The 13898-nt window shown below is 29.7% G+C and overlaps 1 protein-coding gene and 1 pseudogene across 1 annotated transcript; both read left to right on the forward strand.

Annotated features, from left to right (window-relative positions):
- Positions 1 to 433: 433 nt before the first annotated feature.
- Positions 434 to 2007, forward strand: MYB84 (myb domain protein 84). Its single transcript, XM_079085945.1, has 3 exons — positions 434 to 804; positions 976 to 1105; positions 1200 to 2007. The coding sequence occupies exons 1-3, from the start codon at positions 669 to 671 to the stop codon at positions 1894 to 1896; spliced, it is 963 nt and encodes a 320-aa protein (XP_078942071.1). The 5' UTR covers positions 434 to 668; the 3' UTR covers positions 1897 to 2007.
- A 9427-nt stretch (positions 2008 to 11434) lies between these two features.
- On the forward strand, positions 11435 to 12065 carry LOC145164345 (uncharacterized; annotated as a pseudogene).
- The last annotated feature ends 1833 nt before the right edge of the window (positions 12066 to 13898 follow it).

Genomic DNA, 13898 nt, shown 5'->3' on the forward strand with positions numbered 1-13898 from the left:
TTTTTTTAGTTTCACTTGTATAAGGAATCAATTGGCCGGTTATTGATTCCACATTTGCCAGTTATAGTAAAGAGTTAATGGTGGTTATTTTGAAAAAAAAAAGTTCGAAATTTATGCTGTTTTATTGGAAAGATTTTAAAAACAGTGGTTAAATAAAAAAAGTAAACAAAATAATAATAACTACTTCTATATAACTTGTTAAATAGAAACTGGTAAAGAAAACGAATGCATATAAAAATAACAATGTAACGACAGAGATTCTGGAGGTGGGAGAAAGACAAATGAGAAAATACCTGGTGCTAACAGTTGTGGCATTCCGGGTTGCCTCCTTATTCTATTACTCTTAATTTTTAATTAATTTAATTTAATATAATTAATAGTATTTCAAAGCTTCATGCCTCTTTTTCCAACTTCACCTTTTTGAAAATCCAGTGATCATTCTCTTTAATCCTCATCTTTCTTCTCCAGCAAACAACACCCCTCACCCCCTCTCTCTGTCTGTATATCTATATTTATATATATCTGTAGATATATTATTATTATCATCATCATGTACCCTAAAGGCATGGGTATATGAGAATAAAGAGATAAAACCAAACATCAACAACTCCACTTGATCGAAGCAGAAGTAGAAGCAAAAGGTATCACCAAGAATCCTAATAATTACAATGGGAAGAGCACCTTGCTGTGACAAAGCCAACGTCAAAAGAGGACCTTGGTCACCTGAAGAAGATGCCAAACTCAAGTCTTACATTGAAGAACATGGCACCGGAGGCAACTGGATTGCTCTACCTCACAAAATCGGTAATCCTTTTCCACCTTCTTCAATCGTTACATAAAATAACACCCAAAGAAGCTGATCTAATCAATCTTGTATATGTTTTAATGTTTGATACAAGATAACTACTATATATCTTGATCAAACTTTAACAATTTTATTATATATATATTCAGTAGTTTTAATTAATTGACCAGGACTCAAAAGGTGTGGCAAGAGTTGTCGCCTTAGATGGTTAAATTATCTTCGCCCAAACATAAAGCATGGATCTTTCTCCGAAGAAGAAGATCACATCATTTGCACCCTATATCTTAGTATTGGAAGCCGGTAATATATGGATGAATATTCAACTTTCTTTTAACACACGATTCATTACTTATGTGTCAAGAACATGGTAATAAATTGTTAATTTGTTTTGAAGGTGGTCTATCATCGCAGCACAATTACCTGGAAGAACTGATAATGATATAAAAAACTACTGGAACACGAGGCTAAAGAAAAAGCTTTTGGGAAAGCAGCGTAAAGATCAACAATCGTCAAAGAGAGGTGCGCAAGTCAAGCAAGAAATGAAGAGAGAGGTGTTTGAGGAGTTAAAGGCACCATCTTTATGCATGAGCATGAATCTTTATCAATCATACTGGCCTTCAGAATTCCCTTTGATTCTCACAAACCCTGATCAACTTCATCAAGAACTTCATGTCAAAAACCAAGTTCCCAATTTCAACCAATACCCTTTTGACACAACCTCAAACCAAGCCGAAATGTTCCACCAGAACTGTGAAAAACCTATCTCTACTACCGCTTATCATCCCCAGTTGGCAAACACACACTATTATCCAAATGGGGATGGAATAAACCTGTTTCAAGAATTTAACAATTACCCGTATGAGATCAATGAATTGGTTTACAACACCACACAATTAGACCAGTTTGATGGGTTGGTAGGGGGTTTGGATAATCTCATTAATGGAAGCAATTGTACAAGTTCTTCTGCAGAAAGTACACCTAGCTGGGGTGAAACTCTTGTATGCGCTCCTCCTCAAATGGCCTATGAAGATTGCCGACGTGAGGTAATGCAAAATTGTCATCGTGATCAGCAGCCTAGTCGGTTTCAGTAAGAGTTTAGGGAGGGTACAAATTAGCATGCGGTAAGTGTTGACATCGAATCTATTTGAGGACAAATCGTTGTGGCATTTTCATGGGGTATTTATTTAATTTGTTTTTCTTAATTCACTATCACTTTCATTCTGATTTACTGAGATTTCTTAGTTTATCCATTACACTCATGCAAACGTTGTTTTCTTGTACGCTACTTTCATTATCCTCACGTTATATATCTTATCTGTAATATACAAGTAGATTGATTCATACTTTACCTGTCAGAATTATTAAGTGGGATTGCATGGAAATAGACTAGAACATAGGAATTTTAGAAGGATATATCCGACTAAACATACGAATGTGCAAAGATCATACTAAAATCATTTGTCTCCAGCTTTTATATATACACTTTTATTGACAACATTTAGTTAACGTGTTGGTTATAGTTACATGAATAATAATTAAGAATTAGGTGCATAATACACCATAAATTTCAATAATGATATGTTATTTCTGAAATAATAGAAAAACTAGAAAGCAACATGTTGCGATGATTATAGAATGATGAAATTCTTAGTTATTTTATTAGTTATCGTTCATCATCATCATCATTTTGCACCAATTGAACATAGAATTAACTTCATTTTATATGCACAAGAACTACAAAATAAAAACCTTCCAAAATGATTAATGCACACTTAATTATATGTATACGGAAAAACAAAGTATTTGTAACCAAGAAATTTTTGGAATTAGTTAGTATCATAATTAATTTGTAACACATTATTGACAACTAGTTCTTAATCTTCTTCCATGAGAAATTTGTGACGCCTTGATGGGCACGTAGGGTAACTAAAGATGTGGCTGCATTCTTTTATATTTATCTGCATGGCTGTATACACCTAGAAGGAGCACTAGTCATTCCCCACATGTACACATAGTCAGTCAAATTTATGCATTGCCTACTTTTATTTCTCTACCCATTTTTCAGATTTGGAATTTCCATGTTTTCATATTAATTTGCATTGCATAATATACATGTTTTTATCATAAAAGAAAAATATCGATCAATCCATTATTCAACTATATGGATGTATATTTGCTTGTGCATCAAATATATATGTAGTATTTGATTATACTGAACTATATGAAAATTAAAAATCATGTTTTGAGTGAAGTATAGGACAATTTACGAAATTTATAAAAGATAATCAAATGAATAGTGAATACTGAATACAGTTCAATTATATCCAAATTAAAGCTTCTAGATATTAGGCAAAATAAAGATTCCCCTTATATGTACAATTACAATCTTTTGTTCCCGAACAACCATTATGAGAAAATTTAATCAAAATGATTTCTATCTAACAAAATCTATACAAGTAACGATAACATCTTGCATTGCGCATCATTATGTATCTCATTTACAAAACGAGTCAACTTCATATGCTTTTGCGTCTCAAGCAAGAGCTTATTTTCAACTCTTTGCTTTAACATAAATTATTGGTTTTATTTAATTACCTTTAATTCATTTCTTAAGCGTGGAAAAAGGTCTCGTAATTTACTTGTACTTGGTATGTATAGATCAATGTTTGAAAAGTTCTTTGTAAAGTAGATTATTATTTATCAGGTATATGAAAAGTCCAGAATTTCAACTAGTGGGTATTCGATGTAATTGAATGGCAAGTACAACATCAACTTCTTTGTGATTTTATGCTAAAATGACATCTCAAAAATTAACTTTATAATGGTTTGGCAAACTTTATGAGACAAGATTGGTCCCAGTAAACAAATTTTCAAAAGGAAACACTCACAAGCTTGCAAGAGTTTACCCATTGGCCCTAGATATGGACTTGGTCATGTAGGTACCAGCAGAAACTGTATATAACAATCATATGTTTCCATTGATTGATCTTTTCAGAGTTTTTGTTAGACACGTTCGTGACCAGTATTAAAAAGTTATAGTGCATGCCTCTTGATCTTCCGGCCATGGGTTTGGCAACTATTTTGTCTATTTAACTAACCTACGTTAGGCTTTTGTTCGACTGATTAGTAATCAATAAAATATTTTTAATATGTGTACAATATATAGTTAGGAATAAAAGTATGTTTGAAATTAAGTAGGTTAATTTATATTTGTTAAAATATGGCTCAATTAGGAACATCATGGGTGTGATCCAATCCATGTGATATCATATGTAATATTGTGTGAGGTCAATAAAGTGGCTGGGGATAGTGGAGCACAAGATCAATAATATAATGCTCATGAGCTCAACAATATGGACCAAGTCAAGTGTTTGCTCAGTCAATATATACGTTCATGAAGGCTTTTTAAAAGCAAAAGAAAGAAAAACAATTCAGTTCTTGTTATACAGAGAACTCAAAGGATATGCATGTAATCTTACAAATAGAATATGTATGTCGATATTCATATATAGCATGTAGTAAACTTTTTTTTTTACAACACATAAATATTCTTAATTAATTAACACTAGCGAGATGTTACGTGGTCAAAATTGGAGAAAATAGAAACTATTACAACTTTCTGGACACCTAAAAATAAACCTGCACAACACAAACTTTAATGAAACAATCCGACTGCTACAGGAAACTTGTAGCAGAATAATTTTCTTTTATATATATATATATATATATATATATATATATATATATATATATATATATATATATATATATATATATATATTATAGTTAACTATTACATAATTTATATTAATATTAATCAATTGCAAACAACTGTCAGCTAACAACCATCTTGACAATTAAAGAATCTGTTTTTAAAACCATATTAACTACCCTACTTATTATTATCAACTATATAAGAAGTCACTCAATCGCCTAATAAATGTTGGCCCTAATTCAATGATGGAATTTTGATACAATCATACATACTTATAAAGTTAGCATTTTTTTTTTTGAATCTCATGCATTTGAAACCCCTTTTTTTAACTTCATTTCACCAAATTTATTTGAAACTCTCATTACTTTTCAATTTCTTTACAATAATATTATAAATAAATTAAATAATGTTCTATAAACAAGAAATGGTGTTTTATTACAATCTCTTCATCCCACATCGATGGTGAGAGTAAACAAGAGAATGTTTCCTCTTCTATAAACAGGAAAGGTTGTGAAATGTTTCAAAGGGACCAAACCATGAGAACTTCCTCATGCCTACCTTTGTAGGATTTTGAAGGTATTTTTTGGTGAGATTGTCTATATTGGCAGGTGTCCAATTAACTTTTAGAATTCCAAAAATGGTTTTGAACCGAATTTTTTCAGGTTTAAACCGTGTTTCAGTTAGAAAAAAAATTATGTAGTTGGGTATATTGAGTTGAACCGGAGCTGGATCAATTTGGACCAATAAAGAAATCATTTTCCATTCACAACAAACATTTGACACTCCCATGATTTTTCAAATTATTTCTAATAATATTATAAATAAGTTACATAATTTTATATAAATATAAAAAAACATCTACCTAAACCTAAAATTATAACTGTTTGAAAAATCACTTTGATTTAAAAGCACGAAATATATACAAACCGGGTTTCACTAGAAAAAAAATATGTAGTTTGGTATATTTAGTTGAATCGGTCCAAGTTTGATTTATTTGGACCATAAAAGAAGCATTTTCCTTTCACTACATACATTTGAAACTCCTATGATTTTTCAAATTGTTTCCAATGATATTTTAAAAAAGTTACATAATGTTATATAAATATAAAAAAACATCTACCTAAACATAAAATTATAATTGTTTGAAAATTCGATTTGATCAAAAGCACGAAATATATACGCAGATTATATTTTATAAATGAATTCTTTTTATAATGAACTTTTGAATCTTGAAAATACATATAAACAAACTTTCTATATTAAGTACCTAACTGAATTTATGATTTTAGAATTGAACAAAAAATTATTCAGTAAAAACTTACTTTTTTGGATAGCAACTTACGAGATTATAGAAAAACGGAACTATTGAACAATAAAGAAAGGGTAAACAAGAGAAAGGGTGTTTTACTAAATAAGTTGAATAATGTTTTATAAACAAGAAAGCGTGTTTTATTACAATGTCTTCATCCCACATCGACGGTGAGAGTAAACAAGAGAACGTTTCCTCTTCTATAAATAGGAAAGGTTGTGAAATGTTTCAAAGGGACCAAACCATGAGAACTTCCTTATGCCTACCTTTTTAGGATGTTGAGGGTATTCTTTGTTGAGACTGTCCATGTAAGTTTTAGAATCCCGAAAATGGTTTTGAACAAGATTTTTTTTAGGTTCAAACAGAGTTTCAGTTGAAAAACCGTAATGTAGTTTGGTATATTGAGTTGAATCGGTCTGACTTTGATCAATTTGGACCGATAAAGGAAGCATTTTCCTTTCAGCACATACATTTGAAACTCCCATGATTTTTCAAATTGTTTCTAATAATATTATAAATAAGTTACCTAAACATAAAATTATAATTGTTTGAAAAATAAATTTGATTCAAAAACACAAAATATATACAAACCGGGTTTCAATAGAAAAAACGTTATGTAGTTTGGTATATTAAGCTGAATCGGTCCGAGTTTGATCAATTTGGACCGATAAATGAAACATTTTCCTTTCACAACATACATTTGAAACTCCCATGATTATTCAAATTGTTTATAATAATATTATTAGTTACATAATGTTATATAAATATAAAAAAATCTACCTAATCATAAAATTATAATTGTTTGAAAAATCACTTTGATTCAAAAGCACGAAATATATACCCGATTATATTTTATAAATGAATTCATTTTATAATGACATTTTGAATCATGAAAATACATATAAACAAACTTTCTATATTAAGTACCTAACTGAATTTATGATTTTAGGATTTAACAAAAAGTTATTCAATAAAAACTTAATTTTTAATAGCAACTTACGAGATTACTGAAAAATGGAACTATTGAACAATAAATTTTCTGGATAACATTTTATTTTTATTATTTAATATTTTATTTAACAAAATGAAATTATTGGCAAATAAAGAAATGAGTTTAACTAAAATGTCTTCATCCCACATTGATCGTGAGAGTAAACAAGAGAATGTATTCTCCTCTATAAATAGGAAAGGTTGTGAAATATTTCAAAGGGACTAAGCCATGAGATCTTCCTTGCATCTAACTTTCTAGGACGGTGAGTGTATTCTTTGGTGAGATTGTCTTTATCGACAAGTGACCAATTAAATTTTAAAATTTCGAAAATGATTTTGGACCGTATTTTTTAGATTTGGATCGAGTTTAATAAGGATCCGAGTGTCTTCTGGCTGAGTTAGGAAAAATCGCTTCCATTGGAGGCCGAGTTTAAGTAACATGTCGAGTATTTGGTTGTGTTAGCCAAGTTTTACAACTCTGTATCTAATACAATTTAAAGTTTTAACCTTATAAAAGACGTCACTATTATCATATGTTCTACATAATTATAGTAATATTTATGATACAAAACATTTTTTTTACTATTTAAGATAAAAAGTTGTCTCTATTATCATATGTTGTACAGAATGATAAAATTTAAGATAGATAAAAATATGTCTCTATTATCGTATTTTCTACATAATGATAATATTTAATATAAACGTTTTAATTTAATATGAAATTATTATTTAATAGATAACAATAACGATTTATTTATTTTTAAAAATTAATTTTTTTTCTATTTTAATCATATAACTTTGTATATGCAAAACAACTTCAAGTTCCCAACCTTATCTCTTATAATATAGTTCAACATAATAACAATACTAAAAATCATTTTTTATATTTTTTATGAAATTATTATTTAATTGTTAATAACAATGATTTAGTTATTTTTAATATAAAATATTTTTATATATCCTACGCAACGCGCGAGCATTCGCCTAGTAGTTATATAAAACTATTCGTGGGTACTCCGTAGGTAATTTATTATGGAATTGTTACGGAAGTTTAAAAAGCCTCACATATTTCTTCTTGCATAGTTATTCCGTAGGTAAATTGCTATAGAATTGATACCTCCATAAACGGAAAAGGCATTATTTTTTCAATTTCTGTAAGTATTCCGTAGGTAATTTGCTACCGATTATCGTTAAAAAAAAAAAAAAAAAAAAAAAAAAAAAAAAAAAAGCCATTTTTTTTCGAAATTTTGTATGTAATATATAGTAAAAGTTTTCATTGCCCCGTTTTTTCTCTAGATTATTATTATTATTATTATTATTATTATTATTATTATTATTATTATTATTATTAGACAAAACTGCACAAATGGTCCATGTGTTTTGCTCAAAATTGCCACTTTGGTCCAAAAAGGTTTGAACTAGCATCAAAGGTCCAAAGTTTTCATTTTGTTGCTTGTTTGGTCCAATCTGTATTGATTTTTTTCAAAATGACGGATTCGCTCCTGTTAATATGATTTTTTTTTTCTTATTTGTTTTTCTGATTTTATATTTAAAAAAATAAAAATAAATCACTCTCTCTCTCTCTTATTTGTTTTTATTTTTCTGATTTTAGATTTAAAAAAATAAAAAATAAAAATAAAATATCTCTCTCTTCTCTCTCTCTCTCTCTCTCTCTCTCACACACACACACACACACACACAAACACATCCAACATCATCCATCTTCAACCTTCAACAAATCTCATCATCAAAATCACCTTTAATCTCATTCCACCTCACCATAACTTCAACGCCTCCACCATAAATTTTTAGTTGCAAGATCCGCTTCGATTCCACACCAACCTATCAACGTCGATTACCTCGAAACAGAATTTAGCGGCCATGACACTTCCTTCACAAACCTCGGAGAAAGTTCACGATAAGAAAAATGAATGGATTTCATGGTCTCCTACTATCTGGAATCTTTGCAATGTTGGAGGAAGTCCAGACAATTCAGGTGAATACTCAATTCACGATATCTATTTTCCGTTCCTCTGTATGAATGAATTGAAATTTCCCTAATGTTCTTAGGCAGAACTGATTAGTAGCAATATAGAAGACAAAATTGAAATAAAACACATTGTAACTTTGAAAGAAGATGATATAAGCTTAGAGATTGTGATCACGAATTTCAGATCTTCATCACTCCGACTAACGGGATTGATTATCGGTCACTTAGCTGTGAGCACACCGGAAGCATCATACGCCAACCGGGTAGAGAGAGAAAATTACTTCGTTAAGCCACAAATTTTCTCAAAATCCAACATTATTCCTCCTGATATCCACAAGAATGATTCGCGTCAATTAGGGTTGAAGCGACTGCTATCTGATTGGGGACTCAAGCCCGAATCAGGACTTGAAAGATGAAACAACAAAAAATAGGGAAGAAGATGAAGAGATTGAAGGTGAAGAGGCTGATAACTACAAGAATTTAATTGAGAAACTAAGCTTGATCTCTCGTTCAATGATTTAAGTTGTGAAATTGCCGATGAAATTTAGGGTATGAAAAAGATGGAAGCGATTAATCTCGAAGGGAGCATGCTCGATTGGAATTTAAACTCCAATTTCAGTGATTTGGAAAACCTTAGGGTTCTTCAACGATTTCAAGTGACGGGTGATGGTCTTTGTGAGAGAGAGAGAGAGACAAGAGAAGAGAGAGATATTTTATTTTTATTTTTTATTTTTTAAAATCTAAATTTAGAAAAATAAAAAGAAATAAGAGAGAGAGTGATTTATTTTTATTTTATTTTTATTTTTATTTTTTTAAATGCAAAATCAGAAAAATAAATAAGAAAAAAAGAAAATCATATTAACAGAGGCAAATCCGTCATTTTGAAAAAAATCAAAATAGATTAAACCAAACAAGCAACAAAATGAAAACTTTGGACTTCTTGTGCTAGTCCAAACCTTTTTGGACCAAAGTGGCAATTTTGAGCAAACCACAGGGACCATTTGTGCAGTTTTGTCTTATTATTATTATTATCTTCCTCTTTACAATTATTATTTTTTTATTATTAAATTTAGAATTATTATGTTTTATTTTATTTATTTATTAGTTTATCATTAGTACTATTACTATTTGGATCGAGTTTAATAAGGATCCGAGTGTCTTCTGGCTGAGTTAGGAAAAATCGCTTCCATTGGAGGCCGAGTTTAAGTAACATGTCGAGTATTTGGTTGTGTTAGCCAAGTTTTACAACTCTGTATCTAATACAATTTAAAGTTTTAACCTTATAAAAGACGTCACTATTATCATATGTTCTACATAATTATAGTAATATTTATGATACAAAACATTTTTTTTACTATTTAAGATAAAAAGTTGTCTCTATTATCATATGTTGTACAGAATGATAAAATTTAAGATAGATAAAAATATGTCTCTATTATCGTATTTTCTACATAATGATAATATTTAATATAAACGTTTTAATTTAATATGAAATTATTATTTAATAGATAACAATAACGATTTATTTATTTTTAAAAATTAATTTTTTTTCTATTTTAATCATATAACTTTGTATATGCAAAACAACTTCAAGTTCCCAACCTTATCTCTTATAATATAGTTCAACATAATAACAATACTAAAAATCATTTTTTATATTTTTTATGAAATTATTATTTAATTGTTAATAACAATGATTTAGTTATTTTTAATATAAAATATTTTTATATATCCCACGCAACGCGCGAGCATTCGCCTAGTAGTTATATAAAACTATTCGTGGGTACTCCGTAGGTAATTTATTATGGAATTGTTACGGAAGTTTAAAAAGCCTCACATATTTCTTCTTGCATAGTTATTCCGTAGGTAAATTGCTATAGAATTGATACCTCCATAAACGGAAAAGGCAATATTTTTTCAATTTCTGTAAGTATTCCGTAGGTAATTTGCTACCGATTATCGTTAAAAAAAAAAAAAAAAAAAAAAAAAAAACCATTTTTTTTCGAAATTTTGTATGTAATATATAGTAAAAGTTTTCATTGCCCCGTTTTTTCTCTAGATTATTATTATTATTATTATTATTATTATTATTATTAGACAAAACTGCACAAATGGTCCATGTGTTTTGCTCAAAATTGCCACTTTGGTCCAAAAAGGTTTGAACTAGCATCAAAGGTCCAAAGTTTTCATTTTGTTGCTTGTTTGGTCCAATCTGTATTGATTTTTTTCAAAATGACGGATTCGCTCCTGTTAATATGATTTTTTTTTCTTATTTGTTTTTCTGATTTTATATTTAAAAAAATAAAAATAAATCACTCTCTCTCTCTCTTATTTGTTTTTATTTTTCTGATTTTAGATTTAAAAAAATAAAAAATAAAAATAAAATATCTCTCTCTTCTCTCTCTCTCTCTCTCTCTCTCTCTCACACACACACACACACACACAAACACATCCAACATCATCCATCTTCAACCTTCAACAAATCTCATCATCAAAATCACCTTTAATCTCATTCCACCTCACCATAACTTCAACGCCTCCACCATAAATTTTTAGTTGCAAGAGCCGCTTCGATTCCACACCAACCTATCAACGTCGATTACCTCGAAACAGAATTTAGCGGCCATGACACTTCCTTCACAAACCTCGGAGAAAGTTCACGATAAGAAAAATGAATGGATTTCATGGTCTCCTACTATCTGGAATCTTTGCAATGTTGGAGGAAGTCCAGACAATTCAGGTGAATACTCAATTCACGATATCTATTTTCCGTTCCTCTGTATGAATGAATTGAAATTTCCCTAATGTTCTTAGGCAGAACTGATTAGTAGCAATATAGAAGACAAAATTGAAATAAAACACATTGTAACTTTGAAAGAAGATGATATAAGCTTAGAGATTGTGATCACGAATTTCAGATCTTCATCACTCCGACTAACGGGATTGATTATCGGTCACTTAGCTGTGAGCACACCGGAAGCATCATACGCCAACCGGGTAGAGAGAGAAAATTACTTCGTTAAGCCACAAATTTTCTCAAAATCCAACATTATTCCTCCTGATATCCACAAGAATGATTCGCGTCAATTAGGGTTGAAGCGACTGCTATCTGATTGGGGACTCAAGCCCGAATCAGGACTTGAAAGATGAAACAACAAAAAATAGGGAAGAAGATGAAGAGATTGAAGGTGAAGAGGCTGATAACTACAAGAATTTAATTGAGAAACTAAGCTTGATCTCTCGTTCAATGATTTAAGTTGTGAAATTGCCGATGAAATTTAGGGTATGAAAAAGATGGAAGCGATTAATCTCGAAGGGAGCATGCTCGATTGGAATTTAAACTCCAATTTCAGTGATTTGGAAAACCTTAGGGTTCTTCAACGATTTCAAGTGACGGGTGATGGTCTTTGTGAGAGAGAGAGAGAGACAAGAGAAGAGAGAGATATTTTATTTTTATTTTTTATTTTTTAAAATCTAAATTCAGAAAAATAAAAAGAAATAAGAGAGAGAGTGATTTATTTTTATTTTATTTTTATTTTTATTTTTTTAAATGCAAAATCAGAAAAATAAATAAGAAAAAAAGAAAATCATATTAACAGAGGCAAATCCGTCATTTTGAAAAAAATCAAAATAGATTGAACCAAACAAGCAACAAAATGAAAACTTTGGACTTCTTGTGCTAGTCCAAACCTTTTTGGACCAAAGTGGCAATTTTGAGCAAACCACAGGGACCATTTGTGTAGTTTTGTCTTATTATTATTATTATCTTCCTCTTTACAATTATTATTTTTTTATTATTAAATTTAGAATTATTATGTTTTATTTTATTTATTTATTAGTTTATCATTAGTACTATTACTATTTGGTTGTTGATATTATTATTATTATTATTATATATATTATGGAAATTGTTTCTTATGAACAGTGAACTTCCATAATTTTTGTCTATTTTAGTCCCTGGACTTTATGTTTTTTTTTTGGCAGAATTGGTCCCTGTACTTTGGCAACTTTGGTCCTCATTTTTTAGCAATTTTGACACTTTTGGTCCTTGTAATCGATATTTTTACATTTTTTAGGAACCTTTTAATATTTAAAGTTTGGCCACAAAACTTTAACGGTTTGACAACTTTGATCCCTTTTCTATTTAGGAACCTTTTAATATTTAAAGTTTGGCCACAAAACTTTAACGGTTTGACAACTTTAACGGTTTGACAACTTTGGTCCTCATTTTTAGCCATTTTGACACTTTTGGTCCTTGTAATCGATATTTTTACATTTTTAGGAACTTTTTAATATTTATAGTTTGGCCACAAAACTTTAACGGTTTGACAACTTTGATCCCTTTTCTATTTAGGAACCTTTTAATATTTAAAGTTTGGCCACAAAACTTTAACGGTTTGACAACTTTGGTCCTCATTTTTTAGCCATTTTTACACTTTTGGTCCTTATAATCGATATTTTTACATTTTTTAGGAACCTTTTAATATTTAAAGTTTGGCCACAAAACTTTAACGGTTTGACAACTTTGATCCCTTTTCTATTTAGGAACATTTTAATATTTAAAGTTTGGCCACAAAACTTGAACGGTTGGACAACTTTGATCCCTTTTCCAAAAACTTGCTAATTCTTACCGCTTTAATTCTTTAGCCATTTTGACACTTCTGGTCCTTGCAGTCAAAACTTTTACATTTTTTCATAAAAACATGAACAAAACGGTCCGGGGCAAAGCCCGAGCTTGTCATCCTTGCACTTTCTACGTCTCTCATATTTATCGATTCGGAAACAACATTGAAAGCTTCTGGCCCCCGCGTAGCGGGGGTAACCTTTCTAGTTATTATTATTAAATTACATATATGACTATAACGGAATCGAACGTACAACATGAATTTTTTTTATGTTCACTTATTTTATAAATCAATGAAAAGAAACAAAAATTTCCGTTAACATTAACAATGGTCTCGTTCATCTATTTATGTTCGTTAACATTTGTTTATATTGTTTATTTAAGTTTGTTTTTGTTTATTTTTTTATGTTTATTTATGTTCATAAATATTCAATGATTTTTTTACATTACTATATTATATGCTTG

This window comes from Lactuca virosa, chromosome 3 (genome assembly GCF_052849685.1).
Source record: "Lactuca virosa cultivar CGN04683 chromosome 3, Lactuca_virosa_CGN04683_v6, whole genome shotgun sequence".
Lineage (NCBI taxonomy): Eukaryota > Viridiplantae > Streptophyta > Magnoliopsida > Asterales > Asteraceae > Lactuca > Lactuca virosa.

Bases quoted from the DNA above. Each gene is read 5' to 3' on its own strand.
- MYB84 (XM_079085945.1), top strand. From the start codon at position 669: ATGGGAAGAGCACCTTGCTGTGACAAAGCCAACGTCAAAAGAGGACCT. The intron at 805-975 runs GTAATCCTTTTC...TTAATTGACCAG, and splicing joins TGCTCTACCTCACAAAATCG to GACTCAAAAGGTGTGGCAAG. The intron at 1,106-1,199 runs GTAATATATGGA...TTTGTTTTGAAG, and splicing joins TATCTTAGTATTGGAAGCCG to GTGGTCTATCATCGCAGCAC.